The sequence below is a fragment of the Hyaena hyaena genome, unplaced genomic scaffold, assembly GCF_003009895.1.
Source record: "Hyaena hyaena isolate Hyena2069 unplaced genomic scaffold, ASM300989v1 scaffold_840, whole genome shotgun sequence".
NCBI classification, from domain to species: Eukaryota; Metazoa; Chordata; class Mammalia; order Carnivora; family Hyaenidae; genus Hyaena; species Hyaena hyaena.
This window is the reverse complement of record NW_024081475.1, coordinates 291,712-310,941: the sequence shown is the minus strand read 5'-3', so window position 1 is coordinate 310,941 and position 19,230 is coordinate 291,712. Positions and strand designations below refer to the sequence as shown.

The following is a 19,230-nucleotide window of genomic DNA, read 5'->3' as shown; positions in this document are numbered from 1 at the left end:
AGGAAGGAAGGAAGGAAGGAAGGAAGGAAGGAAGGAAGGAAGAAAGAAAGAAAGAAAGAAAGAAAGAAAGAAAGAAAGAAAGAAAGAAAGAAAGAAAGAAAGAAAAGGAAAAGAAAAAGGGTTTACTCACAGGCCTCTGGATGAATGCCCAACTGTCTTCTAGGGAGCCTGACTGCCTCTGCCTCCATCTGGTCTCATTTAAAGTGGATCTGAAAAAACCCAGTTCCTGCCTCCGCGCCGGTGTTCAGAGCCGGGGGCCTCTGCTGGGACAGGAAACCCAACACTACCTCACACCTCCTCAGGGTTGCCAAAGTGGGGTTCTGCTCCTGCTACATCCCCCCCGGGGGGCCTTCAATAGGAGGCAGAGGGGGGCCCCTGGCAGGAAAAGCCAGAGCCCAGAGTCCTGTCCCCACGAAGGCCTGCAAATCTCTTCCCCGGTCACCTGTAAGTGAGTGGAACGGATGACCCAAGTCCAGGGCAAGCAGAGAGTGCGCGACATAATCCAGCAGATGGCTGCCTCTAATGGGGAGACCCAGAACAAGACGATAACATTATTTCTCACCCTCCTGAGCATGTGGCCTCCTTCGTCTGTGCAGGCAGCGGAGAAGCCCACAGTTTCAAATCCCGGCAGCAAAAGCCTCCTCCTGCCACACCGAGGAAGGGTCTGTGTTTCTAATTTATTCTGCACCCCCCCAAGTTGTTACTTAAAATAATCCATCATTACACGGCTGGTGGCTCCAAGATTTTTATTTAAAGCAATATGGGAAGAAAGAAAAAAAGACAGAAAACCCACATGCAACCCATGACTGTGCGATCTGGGATTTAAGCTAAGGATCTTTTTAACATCACGGAGTCCTCAAAGAACCCAGCATACTCCTCTCTGGCGCCCTGACTGTGCTGGCGGGGGTGGGCGGAGACAATGCAAAGAGGGGGGTGTTGGGGTCTGGCAGGATCTTTATTGCTTAGAAACATCACGAAAAGGGCAGATTTGGCTTTTTTTTTAAAGAATCTGTGTCATTTGGTATGTGTTTCATTGTTTCATCCACTGACCAGCGATACCACTTTGGACTAAGTCACTTGGCCTCCCTGTACCCATAAATGAAGAAAACAGGAATACTTGTCCAGGAGGCTGTTGGGGAAAATGAAATCCAGACGGAAGCACCTGGAGATTGTTGAAGGCAACGATACTTATCCCATGGTGTTCTCTTTCTCCCTCTTCTCTTTCTCTTTCTTCAGTGTGGTCTTAAAGTACATGCAACTTAAAAGCTCTTCTCATTCGTTCCTGCTACTACGAAGCCACGGCTCTGATCATCCAGAAACCCAGGCAAGTCCAGAAATCAGTCCTATTTAGTTGCAGAATACCTTTTTCCAGGGGGCTTATCTTCCTAATTAGTTTTTGCTCAGACTAATGCTACGGGTTTGTTCCCTTACAGCACACAAAGGGAGGGGCCGTGCTAGGTAACAAAGCCAGCAATTAACAGAAAATTTACAGCAGAGACTCCACAAGGTAAATGCTATGCACATGACTCCAGATCAAAATCTTATTATGCTATACAGACAAATCGCTCAGCTGTAATGCAGTTTTGTAATAAGAACACCGCTAACACTCAACATTTCCAGGATTTAGGAAATGAAAGGAAACGCGACCGATTCCTGCCTGTCATCTGGAAGCTTTCAGAGGGCACAGTCCTCTGTGCCTCGGCACCACCATATCCCCAGCACCTGGCACAGGGCCTGGCAGAGTTGGTGCCTAATCAACACGTGTTGAAGGAAGGAATGAATGAGAATAGAAGCGTGTGAATTAACAGATGAGATGGGGAGCAGAGTGAGAGCTCACCCATCTTTACACCTACCCCTTTCTTAGCTGAAACCCTCAGGAAGGCTTTCCAGTCACCCACCGCCCCCGTTCACGGCTGGATTAGGTCCACTTGTAATGAATTCTTGCAGCAGCTCGGCTGTGCAGCACTGATCACAATGATAATCATATGGTTATTTAAGTCTGCCTCCATTACTAGACTGTAAACTCCCTGAGGGGAAGAGGCTGTATGCATTTGGTGGGGGGAGAGGAGGACATTGTCATTCCCCCCGACGCACACCCCAACTTTTTCTTTTGAAAGTTAGAAAAATAGTACAGTGATTACCCATATACCCTTGACTTAGATTGAATAACTTGTTATATTTGGGGCCATGTAAATTTCCTTCTGTGCTATATCCTCAGTGGAGGTGTGGGTATATACTGGGGTTTTGCTCTCCCTGCTTGAGGTATAATAATGTTACGTTTAGTGTGAGGTGGTAGATCCAGCTGAGGCTGGAGCTTCAAGGGATATCTAGGGTAAGTGTCATTTGATAACAAAGATCAGAATGCAGAGACCAGCTTCTCCCTGCCTGGAGGCAGTTGCCCTGAGCCAGCTGCCCCAGGCCGGCCCCAGGTAAGGCAGAGTTAGCCCCTGCAAGATCTTTCATTAGAGAGAAAGACCAGTAATACGGCCTCAAAGAGTATATACACTGGGGCGTCCTGGTGGCTCAGTTGGTTAAGCGTCCAACTTGTAGTTTTGGCTCAGGTCATGATATCACCGTTCGTGAGTTCGAGCCCCGTATTGGGCTCTGTGCTGACAGTGCAGAGTCTGCTTGAGATTCTCTCTCTCTCTCTCAAAATAAATAAATAAACTTAAAAAAAAAAAAAGAAAGAGACTATATTAATGGCAGCCCAAGCCACCTCACAACAAGATTGTTCTATAGTTCTCTAACTATTTCACAGCACCCACAGTTGGTCTCTTCAACTAGGCCATAAGCTTAAAAGGCGGGACCTATGTCTACTACTTTTTCCTTTTTCTGTACAGTTGGCCAGGGCCAGCCATAGTGCTGGACACCGATCAGTCGAAAATAAATGTCTGCGGACACAATGGAGGAAGAGTTCTGTCCTCCAGGATATCTGCGCTGTCCATTCCGATGGGATTGGCTTGTGTTGTATACACAGGAGCTGAACTTCCAAGCTGCACGCGTGCCCAAGTAAGGGTCCTATCCAACAACTCTATGGCCTGTTTTAAGTCACTAATGATGTTACCTTACTAGCCATGGTGACCCTCAACCACGCACGCACGCACGCGCGCTGGCGCGCACCACAGCAAGGTTTGCATGGCACTGTGTCCTAGAGCTCATTCAAAAGAACTCCCAAGCTAGGTTTATTCTCCAGACTTCCCCTCCCAAACCCTGCCTACATAGTCCTTGGAAGAAACCAGCAGCCATCAGGCGTCCAAGGTCTCCTGAGTTAATTTCACCTTCCCCTGGTGAATTACAACTTCTTGCAGACACAAAGGAGAGCAGAGAGACAAATAACACAAAAAACAAGAGCTTTACAGGGGGGGGGGGGCAGGGAGAGTGACGTCAGTTTTCCCAGAAACCCATTTATCCCGATAACAAGGTCTCAAGTGCTTGGGCTGCTCTTTCAGCTTCGGAATCTGGCGTACAATTATGTTCTTCATCATGCTATATGGGCAAAGCCAGCCAGGGCACAGGGGAACCACGCAAAGCAAACCAAATGGCCCTAAACCACCCCGAGCCCCCATCTGCAGAACAAAGGGGACCTCCTCCGGGTGGCCCAAATTGTGCCTGAGGTGAAAGGCAACCTTCTGGAATGTTCCCCTTTACAACATCTGCCCTGCAATCTTAATCCAGGCGAGGGGGACTGGCGGCAGGCAGAGCGTGGACAGGTCGATGCAAATTAATTAGCTGACAAGAAAAATCATTAGTATCCTTTTTGGTCACTAAAGATGGAGCAAGTGTAATCCAGGAGAACACTCCCTCTGCTTAAAGCATGCCATGTCTAAAATGCAGGCAACAGGGAGCAGAAAAGCACTCTGAGAAGCCTCAAAATGCCACAGCAATAAATATTACAGGGTCAGTCTTAGAGGGAAGAGGATTCTCTCCAATTCCATGATCACAGAGCACTGTCTTCTCTCTACTGGTCCTTCCACATCAGCATAAAGAGCTGGGCGCTGAGGTCTACAGGGGGTGGGGAGGTCCAAAGGAAATCACCCTGCCCTTCTGAACAGGGGCCAGAGGGTGTCATGAATTCATATATATCCTGTAGAGAAAATACTATCAGATTCTGGATGCAGATTTTGAAAACAAATCCATTTCAGTGACCCAAATACCTAGAGGCTTTTGTTTCTTGCACTGGAATTGCAGTGCATGGACTATTTCCCTAAATAAGCCCCAGGGTTTAAAAACTTTTGGTGTGTGTTGGCGGGGGGGAAGGGGGCTCGGAGATTTTCATCAAGTAGCATTTGATGGGATAGGATTTCACCTACCTCTACTTCACTCTCCTTCCTCACCAAAGAGTGTCGGTAATTGTGGGCTTTTCAAAATCTGAGATGCCCATGGATGAAAGGACAGGCTAGGTTGTTGCCCCAAATGGAATCATCCCCTCCCTTTACAACCAAACTTCTGGTCTAAAATAATAATAATAATAATAAAATAAATAAAAACCAAACAATCATGGAGCCTCGGGTCACTTCAATATGATTTCTCTGAACATCCCAGGCTGGAAAACTTCAGTTCTTTAAAAGATTTTTTTTTCCAGAGTCTGCTGCCAACAAAAAGAGAGATGGCACCGCGTTTAAAAGCCTCACACTTATTTTCCTGAGTCCCCATAGAAAGAAGGCGGCTCCATAGGGTTTAGCATCGGAGCCCAGCGACACCGAACACGGAATCCAGACAGACACCCAGCGGCCCGCACGACCCGGGTCACGTAGCCAGAAATATGCCAAAATACTCGGCCAGCCACCTACAGGCCGGTGAACTGCACCCCCCCCACACACACACGCACACACGCACAAACGGGACCCAGAGGCAAACAGCACGGAGGAGTCAAGGCCACACAGCACGGAGGTGAGCGCACGCCGACAAACGGGCGGCCCCATCTAGGGTCACAGACGCCCGGGAGGCACGAGTGCGCGCGCGTGCACTCACACGCACACGGTGAAACACACACACAGACGCAGTCACATATGTAATGCATATGGAGAAACCCGACCCCGGCCAGTCACCTCCCCGCCCCCCTCACCACTCCACCGCCTCCTGCCCCGGGCTCGCCCCAGCCCCGCGCCCCACTTCCCAGCGGAGGCCCGGGTCCCGGCGGGCGGCTGGGCTCCGGGGCGCGGCCCGGGGGCCGGAGGAAGCAAGGCCGGGATGGGGGGTGCGGCCAGGGACCCCGAGGGCTCGGCAGCTCGCACGGCCATTCATTCGGCAACGCCCCAGCGGCGCGGCGGCGGCCGCAGCGAGGGAGGCGGCGGCGCGTACTGCGGCTCGCGGGCAAGATGCAAGTTCGGCCGCCGGCCCGCCTCCGCCGGGCCCCCAGCCCGCCCGCCCGCCTCCACGGTTCTTGGGGAGCGGCCGGGAGAGGGGACTGCCGACCCCAGGAGCAGAAGTCCCGCCGCGCCTCGGCTCCTGGATGCCGCCCCGCTGCCCTCCTCGCGGCGGCGGCGGCCGGGTCTCCGCGGCCCTTCCCAGCCTCCCGGCACCCCAGCCCGGTACTCACCACCTGGCGAGCTATATCGGTCGCTGCCATCGCTCCTGCGTCCGCCAGGGCTGCCGCGGGTGCCGCCGCCACCGGAGCTACAGCGCAAGAAACAGCGGAGCTCCTCCGACAAAGAGAAAGTGTTACACTTCGGGCGCGACCAAGTCCGGTGGGGGGAGGTGCAAGGGAGGGGCCCCCGCGCCGCTGCTCCAACCCCAGCCTCCCCTCTCGGGCCCCACTCCCTCGGAAGTGGGGTACGGGGAGGGGGCGGATTTCACGTGCCGCCTCCCCCTGAGGCGAGCCCCGTCCCAGTTCGCCCTGCAACCTCCGCCGTAGGCCTTTGCGAAGGGGGGCGGGGGCTCCCCTCGATGACCGCGTCCTCTGCCCCCCCCCCGCCGCTGGGCTCCGTGGTACGTCCCGACCTCTGCTGAATTGTCACACCCCCTGCTCTCGCCTTACATCCTAGTGTCCCCAGACCCCAGAGGCTGGGAGGGAGCCCCCGCCCCTCCCCCTCCCGTGCAGAGCTCGGCGGCTGAGCTCTGCCGTCGTCCCTCCCCCGTACCCCCTTTTCCTGTCCTCTGAGATATCCCAGTGCTCCGAAGGGAGCGCCTGCGGCTGGGGACTCGGGGCTCCACCACACCTCCTTTCCCGCCGCCACCATGGCCCGGGAGTGCTGCTGGGGCCGGAGGGGGGGGGTGGGGGGGAGCAGCTGCGGCACCTGCCGCTCCACAGTGGAGCTGAGAAAGGGGGCAGTTGGGGGGAGCCGCAGTGCGGCCACGCAACTGAGCTGTGACGTGCGGAGTCTGGGACCGGCGGACTCGAGGTCCCCTCGTGCCCTGGGGTTTCCAAGCCTCGGATGCTGCGGACTAGAATTTCGTGGAGCCGAGCTCACCACTGCTGGGTACTTCATACACACGGGCCCCACGCCTCCTCTCGCCGCCAAGCCCTAGACGCTCAGCGTGTGAGCGCGGGCTCAGACCACCACCCTCTTCTAGTGCCTGGGCAGCCGGGGAGTCTCAGAGGAGGAGCTTGGGGGCGAAGACCCCCCCACCTCGGTCGAGCGGGATAGTGAGAGTGACGCGGGTCGGCCCTCGGTGCCTCTGTCCCGCCCGCATTTCCCCTTCACCTTCGCTCAGCCCGGGAGAGGCGGCCGGCTGTGCGCAGTGAGAACCTCCGAAGGCGGAGGCTGTGCCAGCCTGCTTTCCTTTTCCTCTCCCTTGCCCTCGGCACCCCTCCGCCTCTCCGGCCCTGAAGCCCGCCCCCTGCCCCGGGAGTGGCCCCTTGCTAGCTCCCTGGGACTCGCGAACCCTGACACACTTGGCGTGCCCGAGGCCCTAGCGGTCGCACACTCCGCTCCGCTGCTCAGTAGTGCTGGTGCCCTGGTCTCGGAGAGGCACCCAGACCCTCGAGTGGAACCCGGGACCACAGGGGGAGGCCGGCTCATGGGCAAAAGCCGGGACAGCGAGGTGGCCGAGATGGGACAGAGGAGATGGCCCCGCAGCGGCCCAAAGGCGGGAGCGGCTGAGGGGGAGGCAGGAGGGAGGAAAGAAGAAAAACGGGAACCAGGGAGAGAGGAGGAGAGGGGACCCGATGCAGAAGCCCAGGCCTGGGGAGAAGGAGGGAAGGCAGAGAAATGGGGTGTCCACATGGCGCTCTCCCTGGCACTTGCTTCCACCTGCCGTGACAGTGCTTCTCCCACTGACTCAGGGAGCTCTCTCTGTGAGCAGCGTGGACCGGGGACTCCGCAAAATGCATCCCCAGCGCCGAGTTCTGGGTCGGCCTCCAGGAAGCGCCCAGTGAAAGGTTTCCTGAACAGTAGGGTAAGGGTAGGGGATTTGGATGGGGGGAGGGGCGGGTACAGAAGAAAGATGCACAATGAGAGGGTAGCGGTGGGGACAGTCGTGACGAGCCATGTATTGGGGGCGCCCACTGTGCGCCCGTCATTGCGCTAGAAACCCAGGAGATGCCAAAGGACAAGCGCCTGGCACAATCGGGGACCAGTACGGGGGAGGTCAGCGCGGGCCCTCTGGGCTGACGGTGATGGCAAGGAAGAGGGGCTGTTGTCTCCCAGGCCCGCCAGGGTGCTGGGGCAGGGCCTGGGGGGTGGCGCCAGGCCCTGGGTTGGGGTGGCAGCGACACGCGGGACCAGCGCTTGTATATGAGGAACCATAGCAAGGCTGGGCCCAGACCGGATGGGGGCGGGGAGTCCGAAGTGACCGGTCGCTTCCCCGCTTAGCGTCTGGGAGGGAGATGGGTCTTCCCTGGCAAAGGCTTGGGTGTGGTGGACGGAGCAGAGCCCAACGTCACTAAATGATCTGGACATGGGTCTTGGGCGGTGGCGGGACGAGAGGCGCGCATCTGGAAGCCAGAGGTGAGAGCTGATTCCCCGGGCGTCGCCAGCCTGGAGGACTGCCTGGTGGAGGGGGGCTTCCCGGGAATCCTGCCTGCTCCCCGGGTGCACCGCCCTCCCGCCCCCAGCCCTCCGCGCTGACCACACCTCGCTCTATTTGAGCCCCTCGAGGGGCTGCCTTAGCTCAAAATCCTTGGCGCCCTGCCCACGTGACCCACTCTGCCCGGCTGTCCCTTGGGACCCTCAGAACCTCAGAGGCCTCCTCCTCCAAAACGCTGGTGCTCGCAAACTGGAACCGAGTGTATCATTCAAGTGTCCTGCCGCCCTTTGTTCCCTCTCAGATCGGCCACCTGCGGCTGCAAGCCCTTGCTGGGCCCTGGACACGCGTTTCCGTGGCATGTGGGTTGGTATCCATGTGTGAGTAGGTGTGCATCTGTACGCGTCAGCGCGTGTGTCAGCTATGTGCCTGTGTGTTTCAGTATGTGTCAATGTGTGTGCGTGTTGGCATATGCTTACTCCTGTGTTTGTATTTGTTGGCATGTGTCTGCCCGTGTGTGTGTTTCCGTGTGTGTCCGTGCCTGTGTCGAAGTGTATTTTTAGTGTGTGTTGGTGTGTGTATGAAGCTGTGTACACCAGTGCTGTGCGTCGGTGTGGGTGTGTGTATGTGCAGAGAGGTCTCGGCTCACAATGTTCCCAGCTGTACACACCTTGCCTCACCCAACACAGCGGCCGATAACTGAGACGTGTGCCTTATCGTGCTTGTTTCAACAAAGAGGTTTGGAAACTCACTGGGTTGGAGTCACCCAATCCTTAGTCCTGGGTCCAAGGCCCAGGCACAGGGCGGGCGGGAAGGCTGAGGCAAGGGGGCTCGTGAGGGCGTCAGTTTCTTCCTTGGCTGTCTGTCCCCATTGGTGAGCAAAGCAAAAGATCCCCTTCGCGAAGAGGTGTTGTGGACCCTCGGGCACTGCCCTGAACACATGCTCATGGGCCGTGTGTCCTGGCGGGATCCCTCAGGCCCAGCACAGCGGCTGGCAGGTGCTCAATCAATGTTCGTTGAGTGAATGAATGAACGGAAGCATTTAAATGTGGTGTTTTCAGTGTTTCCACTGTCCTCGAGGAAGCTGGAGCTCACAGCGGACTTCCCAGGGCCAGCAGGTGACTGTCATTAGCATGCTAATGTTGTTTGTGGAACCAGACTCCCAGGGAGGGGAAATGGCTCTCCCTGCTAGATAGGAGTGGACCCTAATTGGAGCCAAGCTTTAGAAAGGTCATTCAGGCTGCTGGGATGCAATGGGGGCGGGGTGCTAAGCCTGAACCGGCGAGGAGAAAGAAGGCCATGAAATGGAGCTAAGAGCTCAGGAAAGCCTTTGTCCTAAATTGGTGGCTTTATGAAAGGAGAAAGAAAAGGAGAGCCATGTTGGGCTTGCTAAAGCAGAGGAGCTCGGAGAACAGTCTGAAAAGATCAGAAAGTTGGAGGAGGAGGGCAAGGCAAGGCAGGGAGAAGATGATCTGGGATTAAAGAAATCCAGATAGTGCTGAGAGAATCAGAAACTCAGTTAAGGGGGTCAGTCAGGATGAACTAAGGATTCCTTTGTGCATTATTACCTGCCGCCCCTGGCTTTACATTAATTTATCCCAGTGCTTCTCAAAATGTGATCTTTGTCTAGCTGCGTCACCTGGGAAGTTAGTAGACATGCAAATTCGCAGCCCCCACCCAAGACCCATGGAATCAGAACCTAGAGAGGGCTGGGCCCCAGCAATCTATGTTTGAACTCAACGCCCGTGGGGGGATGGGCCGCCGGACTGGTAAGGTGTGGTAGCATATGGAGGGGAAAGCTTGAAGCCTTCCCCTGGTGGATGTCTACATGGACAGCATGGGGATACCGAGTGCAACTGGGCTGGAGAACGGGTACCAAAAAACGTGCAGGGAGCTGGAAGCTTCTGAAAATAAACGTTGCTTCCTTTGCAATTTTACTCATTCGTTCCACAAGTATGCACAAACCCCTCGTCACACACCAGCCACTGTGCTAAGCGCCAAGAGAACTCAAGAAAAACATGGGTGACAAGAATCCCCACGGCGACCCCGGGAAGCTCCCAGGCTAGGTGCCAGAGAGCTTGCCCACCAGGGACGTGATCATCATCACTCAGGAGCGAGACCTTGGGGAGACTGAGACGCAGAGAGGCGAAGAAAGGCGCCTGAAAGAAGAGTCATTGGATAGAGTCTTGAAGAACGAGTGTAGTTTATCTGGTTCATCGAGAGGGCAGCGTGTGGGGAGGTGGTCGAAAAATTGTATTTGTGAAATCACAGGGAACAAGAGCAGCCATCATTTAGGGAATTCCAAGGCTTGGCCAGAGGTGGAAGGCAGTGGCTATAAATGAGGCTAGAAGATAAGATGGGGTCAGATCTGGAAGCGTCTGGAAACATGCCCATTGCGAATGGGCCGGATGCTCACAGTGGGGGAAAAAATAAAATCAGATAATGACTAGAACGTTCTCTATTTTAACTTTTTTTTTTAATATTTTTTTAATTTATTTCTAGGAGAGAGAGAGAGAGAGCGTGAGCAGGGGAGGGTCAGAGAGAGAGGGAGTCACAGACTGAAACAGGCTCCAGGCTCTGAGCTGACAGTCAGCACAGAGCCCGATGCGGGGCTCGAACCCACGAACCGCGAGATCATGACCCAAGCGAAAGTCGGACGCTTAACCGACTAAGCCACCCAGGCGCCCCTATTTTAACTTTTTTTTTAGCCATAAATTTTTCCTAAATCTTTGACAGATGCTCTTGCTTATTGGCTAGCAGGCGGCGAAATGAATGAATGAGAAGCAAATGAATATTAAACAGACAATCCCAGTATTGATCATGCTTAATTCAACAGTTTATTTTTTCACGGACATCTGTGCCTGTGGCGATGATTTCATATTGCGCACACATAAGGTAGACGTATTTTCTGCTAGCAGTATTCTTTTGAAAAGTGTTGCGTTTCATATGGCGTGATTTAATATATCAATTATTTTGTGGCATTCTGGAAAAGTCACCAGTGCGTCCAAATGCTGTGCCACCTGACCCAGTTAAAGAAACTGTCCCTCAGAGGGCGAGGGGCCACTGAATGGTTTTGAGCAAGGCAGTGATACGAACGGATCTGCGAATTTTGTAAGGTCACTCCGACACCAACTTGAGGAAAACATTGGAGCAGGGAGTGATGAATGCAGTTACAGACTTGGGAATCAGAACACTGTTACAGCAAGAAATGATGGCATCAGTGACAGGGGAGTGGAGCTGGCATGGAAGGAACAGAGTCGGCATTCAAAGGGGCCACCCATTCTCAGTTGGCTAAGTGTCTGACTTCGGCCTCAAGTCACGATCTCACGGTTCATGGGTTCAAGCCCGGTGTCGGACTCTGCTGACAGCTCAGAGCCTGGAGTTTGCTTCGGATTCTGTCTCCCTCTCTCTCTGTCCCTCCTCTGCTTGTGCTAACTCTCTTTCTTTCTCTCTCTCTCTCTCTCTCAAAAATACATAAACATTAAAAAAAAATTTTGGAGGAGAGCACCTGGGTGGCTCAGTCAGTTGAGCATCCGACTTTGGCTCAGGTCATGATCTTGCAGTTCCTGAGTTCGAGCCCTGCTTCCAGCTCTGTGCTCACAGTGCAGAGCCTGCTTGGGATTTTCTCTCCTCCTCTCTCTCTGCCACTCTCTTGCTCCCTCTCTCTCAAAAATAAATAAAGATGTTTTTTAAAAGTTTTTAAAAAGGATGAGGTCTTAAAAAAAAAGATGAGGTCTTCATTTGTATCAATCTCTCAGTACTTTGCATTTAGGTACCGATTTATCTTTGTATCCATATACACATACACACGTTTGTGTGTACATGCACACACACGCATACACACACAGCATCTTATTCCAAAACAGATTTTATGGGTCAGTAAAATCGGAATAGTACATCAGGATTAAAAGAGATAATTCAAATATGCTATTTATAGTGGGCTGATATGATTGCTGTGATTAAGCTTTAAATATGATTCTTAACTTCCTGGAAGCCTTAGTAAAAGGAAAAATACTAAATGCCCTACTTTTATGAATTCCTTATACACAAGGATCACTAAGTGATTCATTAATCCCAGAAATGTTAATTATGTGCTTACTGTGTGCCAAGTCTTAGACTAAGTACTGGAGACCAATGATGAGCAAAACCAGACCTGGTCCTTGCCTTCATGGAGTTTATGGTCTCGTGGGGAAAGCAGACAAGAATCAAATAATCACACACATCAATGCAAAAATAAAACTGTAATAAGAGAAATTATTGTACCCTCAGAAACTATAATGGTGAGGTGGGGTTGGGGGGATGCAGATTGGGTTTAGTCTAGCATGTCAGTATAGGAAGAAGGCTTCCTGGAGGAAGTGACATTTGAATTGAGATTAAAGATTAGATAGATAGGAGTCAGCAAGGTGCGGGGAAGACAGGAGAGGTAAGAGCGTTCCAGGCAAAGGGAAGAGTGTGTGTGAAGGTTCTGTTCAAGAAAGAGAAAGAAAGCTGGCATGCCTGGAGTACAGAGGCACCGGAATGGTATGAAATGAAGCCGGAGTCATGGGCATAGAGCCAGATATTTCAGGGCCCTAGGCCTTTGCAAATTTCTTTCTTTCTTTCTTTCTCTCTCTCTCTCTCTCTTTCTTTCTTTCTTTCTTTCTTTCTTTCTTTCTTTCTTTCTTTCTTTCTTTCTTTCTTTAATTCTAAGCAGTGGGAAGCCACTGAGAGGTTTAAGGCAGGAGTGTGGCACGATCGGACTCGTGTTTGGAAAAGTTCCCTTGGCTTCATCGTGGGGAGTGTATTGAAGGGAAGAAAATGGCGGCAGGAAGACCAGTGAGGAGGCAATCGTGGTAGGCCAGCTGAAGGATCATGGAGGCTCGCACTAGGGCACTGGAAGGGGACATGGAGAGAAGAGAACTTTACCTGTGAAATATTTAGAAGGTACAGACAACCCAGTCTTAATGACGTGGGAGATGAGGAAGACAGAGATGCCAAAGTTGGCTCCTAAGTTTCTGGCTTACATCGTGGTGCGTTTTTGTTGAGACGGGGAACATTAGAGAGCATCTAGTTTGAGGAAAAGAGGGAAAGCCTTTGGCTCCAGCTTGGGATATCTTGAGTCTGAGAAGCTTCTGAGACACTGAAGGGGAGACATTGTCAAGTAGGCAGTTGGATCTCAGAGGAGAGAGGCCAAGCCTGGAGATATAAATTGAGAAGTCATTTGCATATAGGTCATGTTTAAAGTCGTGGGAATGGATGACACTACCTAAGGAGAAAATAGAGAAGAGAAGAGGACTCAAGAGTAATCTCTGGAAAACACCAACACTTAGAGGTGGGAAATGGGAAGAAGAATCTGAGAAGGGAACTGAAAAGGGGGAGCCAGAGCGGTTGGAAGAAAACCAGGATCACATATCGCTGAGGCCCAAGGACAAGAAGATTCCAAGAAGGTAATGGTCAACAGAATTGACTACTGCCAAGAGGTCAAGGAAAGTAAAAACTCTTCATAGAATTTAGGGTTCACGGAGGTCACTGAGCTGGGCAAGAGCTGTTTCAGGGGAGTGGTGGTGGCAAAAAATGGCTTCTGTGTGTTGAAGAATGATTAGGAAATGAGTAAATGGATTCAGCAAGTCTAGTCAATTCTTTGAGGAAGTTGGTCTGTGAAGGAAGACAGAGATGGCATGGTAGCTGAAGAAGGATGAAGTATGGGTTTGTTTTTTTTTTTTAAGTTTATTTATTTTGAGAGAGTGAGAGAGAGAGAGAGAGGCAGAGAGAGAAGAAGAGAGAGAATCCCAAACAGGCTCCTCACTGACAGCGCAGAGCCCGATGAGGGGCTCAAACTCATGAACCATGAGATCATGACCTGGGCCAAAACCAAGAGTCGGATGCTTAACCAACTGAGCCCCCCAGGTGCCCCGGGTTGAGGTTTCTTTAAAGATGACAGAGAAGGGGCGCCTGGGTGGCTTAGTCGGTTAAGCGTCCGACTTTCGCTTAGGTCATGATCTCGCGGTTCGTGCGTTCGAGCCCCACGTCGGGCTCTGTGCTAACTGCCAGCTCAGAGCCTGGAGCCTTTTTCAGAGTCTTTGACTCCCTTTCTCTCTGACCCTCCCCTGCTCACGCTGTCTCTCTCTCTCTCTCCTAGAAATAAATAAAACATTTAAAAAAAAAAAGATGACAGAGAAGACTCAAGAATGTTTAAACATAATTGGAAAGGAACCAGGTGAGAAAGAATGACTGAATATGCACAGTGGTTTGCTCATAAATGTTTAACAACCTATTCTCCAAGGGAAAAATAAACTCCAATATTGCAGGTTTCCATAGTGGGAACACCCTCACCAGGCCTGATTTCAAGTGATCAGTATGAGGTCTCAAGCCCTCAACTAGGCTCCAACATTCTACTAATAAGAGAAAGGATTAAAATGTTCAGTTCCCACCCAACTGTGTTCTTTCTTTTATGAATTTTCTGTTCAGGTACTTTGCCACTTTTATATCAAAACCATTATTTTCCTGTTAATTCATAGGAGCTCTTTATATAGTATAGATGTTAATCCGTTGTCATTAATTTTATGATGGATTTTTATGTAAAGAAGTTAAAAAATATGTATACAGTCAAAATCTATGAGTATTTCCCTTTCTGCTTTTTCCCTTGGCGTTCTGCATTTCTTTGCAAATTGGTAAATTGGTACTCTGCTTTAATTAATGTGAACTTGGCTATCATGAATCCGTTTCCTTAGATTGAGGTGTTTTATTTTTGTTTCTTTTTAAAATTATTATTATTTACTCATAGAAAAATATACCTAACATAAAATTTACCATTGTGACCAATTTTTAAGTGTACAGTTCACTAGCATTAAGTACATTCACATCATTACGCAGCCATCACCATCCCCCATCTCAAGAACTTCTCACATTTTCCAAAACTGAAACTCTTTATCTATTAAATAATAACTCCCCATGCCTTTTGCCCCCCCCCACCTTTGGCAACCACCATTATACTTTCCATGGCTGTGACTATGTCTAAGACCTTGCATAAGTGGAATCATACAGCTATTGTCCTTTGGCAACTGACTTATTTCACTCCGCATAATGTCCTGAAGGTTTATCCATGTTGTAGCCTGTGTCAGAACTTCTTTCCTTTTTAAGACTGAATAGTATTCCATTGCATGTATACAGCACATTGTGTTTATCCAGAGGCTGAAATGTTTTAAGTTGCAAAGGTGAAGAACAGACCGTGGATCTTAGTAAATTCACCGAGGTACTACCATCCTGTGAGTTCTCTTGGTGGCCAGGGAACTCTTCTGACCTCATCTTTTCTAGTAATTATTTGAAATTTTATAGTAGGACAGAAAGCACTTGCCAAGAGTCTGCCCTCTTCTTAATTTTCCACTCCAATAATTTGAATCTGCATTTCGATCGCCTGGACAGACATTCTCCCTACCATGGCGAATAGACCTGGGGACCTTTAGTAAGCCAGTGACGTGATTCTATCATATCCTGTCAAGAGATATCTCAAAAAATAATCAGTCATGGTATTTTGCTCCTGTTAGAAGCAAGTAAGATAAAATTGTAATCATTGACTTTAACACATACTTTGAGTACTGAGTTGGTCAATATTAAATAATTTTATAATTAAGTTCAGTCATCTGGGGACATTTTGACTTGCAGCTAATTCATCCAAGCCGACTCGCGGGGAAGTCATGTTACTTAAAATCAGTCATTTCAGGGGCGCTTGGGTGGCTTAGTCGGTTAAGTGACCGACTCTTGGTTTTAGTTCAGGTTCGTGAGGTCGAGCCCCGAGTGGGGCTGTCAGTAGGGAGCCTGCTTGGGATTCTCTCTCCCTCTCTCTCTCTGCCCCTCCCCCACTGGTTCTCTCTCTCTCTCTCTCTCTTTAAAAAAAAAACCCTCCCTCTCTCTCTGACCCTCCCCTGCTCACGCTGTCTCTCTCTCTCTCCTAGAAATAAATTTAAAAAATATTAAAAAAAAAAAAAGGGGGGGCGCCTGGGTGGCTTAATCGGTTAAGCATCCGACTTTTGCTTAGGTCATGATCTCGTGGTTTGTGGGTTCGAGCCCCGCGTCGTGCTCTGTGCTGACTGCCAGCTCAGAGCCTGGAGCCTGTTTCAGAGTCTGTGTCTCCCTCTCTCTCTGACCCTCCCCTGCTCATGCTGTCTCTCTCTTTCTCCTAGAAATAAATTTAAAAAAATATTGAAAAAAAAATCAAGGGGCGCCTGGGTGGCTCAGTCAGTTGAATGCCCAACTTTGGCTCAGGTCATGATCTCGCCATCTGTGGGTTCGAGCTCCGCATTGGGCTTTGGGCTGACAGCTCAGAGCCTGGAGCCTGCTTCAGATTCTGTGTGTGTGTCTCTCTCTGCTCCTCCACCACTTACACTCAGTCTCTTTCAAAAATAAATAAACGGTTTTTAAAAATCAGACATTGCATAGTGTCAATCTCCAGCTAAGTGTTCAAGTCAAGGACACAGCCAGGGTTTGAAGGAGTGGGTAAGCCAGTGGAATGAATTCACTTATTTGTTTATTCAATAAAGGTCTATGGAGGCCTGCTGGGCCCTGTGCATAACACCGGGGACACAGCATGGAACAAGTACTTTTATAGAACTTACATTCTGGTTGGGTGTGGAGAGAGAAAAAGACATACAGGCTATTTTAATACAGAGTGATAAAGAGAACAATGTGGCCGTCTGGAATACCTAACGGGAGGGGTACTTAATTCAGACTCAGATAATTCAGTAAGGCTGTCCAGAGGTAGGGATAACTAAGTTGAAGTCTCAATGGCAGCAAGAGTTGGTTGAGTGAAGAAGACAAAAGAAAGTATTGTCTTGTCAGAATGAGGTCTACGATTGAAACACCAGTGACCAGAAATGGGTTGAGAAGTGGCAGGTGGTCAACAAAGGCTCAGGAGTGGGTTTCAGTGGTAGAAGTCCATGACCTTGAGCTGGAATCAAAAACCAAAGGTGAACATGGATGCGTATCTGGGAGGGGGGGAAAGGCATAGTTTCTAGAATTAAAAGCTTTGGGTTGTCCCTGCAGAGACATGGAATATGGGAACTTTGGAGAGGTCTCTAACATAAGTAAGGCTGAAACAATCAGGCCTCAAGTGCAGGTAAGATCTGGTCAGAAAAGACAAATGCGCTTTGTTGAAGCTCGCGTTCATATGATGTGCCCCACCCCCACTCCTCAAAGGGAACCTACGTGGTGTTTCCAGAGCTGGAATAGTATTGAGGTTACTGGTTAATTCCATGCTTCCATGCTTCAGATTGTGAAACTCAGGGACTCAATAAAGCACTTTTTTTTTTATTTTTTTATTTTTAGGAGAGAGAGAGAGAGAGACAGCGTGAGCAGGGGAGGGTCAGAGAGAGAGGGAGTCACAGACTGAAACAGGCTCCAGGCTCTGAGCTGGCAGTCAGCACAGAGCCCGACGCGGGGCTCGAACCACGATCCGTGAGATCATGACCTAAGCGAAAGTCGGACGCTTAACCGACTAAGCCACCCAGGCGCCCCAATAAAGCACTTTTTTGACATGCTGGCAAGTAGCCAAAGTTACCTCCCAAGGAAGATCTAGGTTTCACCGTAAGGGGCTTCAGGGTCACCTCCAGAGGTCCTATGAGCTTCCATTTAGGTGAGACCAGAGGTTAAGCTTCTCAGTTTTCATAACAGAATATCTACCAACCACCTTCCTCTATTGGCTTCCAAAATAAGTGGATTAGCCCTCAATAAACAATGGAGATAAAATACTAGCTCTCTAAGCCCCTTATCAGATATTACAGGTTTAAATGATTTCCCATGTAGTTCTGATCACACATCTAGACAAGAGAACTGAAATTTCAGTAAAGTGTGCCTAAGGTGGGGCATCCACATTTTTTCCATTGTAGATCACACAGTAAAAGATACAGAGATGTACATGCCACACAAATGGATGGTAAGAGCGAAATATGGCTTGTTGGCCATTCATTGGTATAGATTGTAAGGACAGTAATACAAAAACATCCAAGAGGTGCCTGGGGGGCTCAGTCGGTTCAGCGTCCGACCTCTGCTCAAGTCATGATCTCGCGGTTTGTGAGCTCCAGCCCTGCATCAGGCTCTCTGCTGATAGTGAGGAGCCCACTTTGGATCTTCTGTCTCCCTCTCTCTCTGCCCCTCCCGTGTTCTCTGTCTCTGTCTCTCTCTCAAAAATTAAAAAAAAAAAATGTTTAAGCATCCAGAAAAAGTTGGATCCACTGTATTCAGTCAAAAGTGCACATTTATGAGGTGCCTGGGTGGCTCAGTTGGTTAAACGTCCAACTTCAGCTCAGGTCGTGATCTCTCAATTCGTGAGTTGAGCCTCCCATCAGGCTCTGTGCTGTCAGCTCCTTCTCTCTCTCTGTCCTTCTCCCGGTTATGCTCTGTCTCTCTGTCTCTCTCTCCTTCTTTCAAAAAGAAATAAACATTTTAAAAAGTGCCCATTGATAGGCCTACTGTTGGTCATTGATCAATTTCAACTAGTTCCATAAGAGTAGAACACTGATATTTAACAAAATGAACCATAAGAGCAAGAGCTCGTCAATGCGGGCCTGCCTCATGCTGACTCCAAAGAGAACACACTTTCAGCTGCATCAGGAAGACCTTGTCTAGAGATGGGCTATCCATCTGGAGAAGTGAGGATAAGGTTTACCCGCAAATTCTTGGTGGATCGAATTCACCGAGCTGAATGTTGACACACCCTGGTAGTGAGTTTGATAAGTTAGCAGTAGGCAGGGTATGAATAAAGGACACATAATGTCCTCTCGAGGCAATCATAAAAAATGTCTTTTAAATTATGTTTTGTGTGTTTCTGAAAATTGACTGTTGGGTACTTGTCAAAACCTGTCAACTCGATGAATTGTGTGATATGTGGATTATATCTCACTAAAAGCATAATGCTAGAGAACACAAAACCTATCAAGCTCTTCTGACCATCCCACCCCTGTCCTTAAATTCAGCTGGGCCCACTGCACCCTATCAAGGCTGCTTCACAAAATACAGGGCAATCAAGTATGCATGGTGCCTGCCAAGCATGGCCCGGGCCTGGAAGTTGGCTTCCATTCTGCTGTTATTGCTCTGGTCTTTTTGGCTTGCAGATTCCTGGCTCCGCGCATCTAGTAAGAGACTCCCTCCTCCAGTCCTGGGCTCTTGGGATCCTGTGGTCTAAACTCTCCTCTGCACCCTTCCGCTTGCATCCAGGCAAGAAAATCCTCACGCAGATTGACTTATTTTCCACCAAATAGAGGGTAGCATTCTTCAAAATCTATGAATGCATTGAACTCAAGATAGCTCAGTGATGGAAAATGAGTGGCTTCCAGTCACCATCTGCCCAAGCCA

The 19,230-nt window shown here is 50.1% G+C and overlaps 1 protein-coding gene across 4 annotated transcripts in view; it reads right to left on the bottom strand.

Annotated features, from left to right (window-relative positions):
* Positions 1 to 5,676, bottom strand: part of SEPTIN6 (septin 6) — a 67,051-nt gene extending 61,375 nt beyond the window's left edge. For 2 of the 4 annotated variants that reach the window (XM_039219832.1, XM_039219834.1), the window contains exon 1: positions 5,540 to 5,607. Coding sequence is in view for 1 of the 4 variants with exons in the window: in XM_039219835.1 (XP_039075766.1) it covers positions 5,540 to 5,569 (30 nt within the window). In the remaining 3 variants the exon portion in view is untranslated. Of the gene's footprint in view, positions 1 to 130; positions 172 to 5,539 lie in introns of those variants that run through there. The other 2 variants (XM_039219835.1, XM_039219833.1) reach the window with 2 other exon arrangements.
* Positions 5,677 to 19,230: the final 13,554 nt, after the last annotated feature.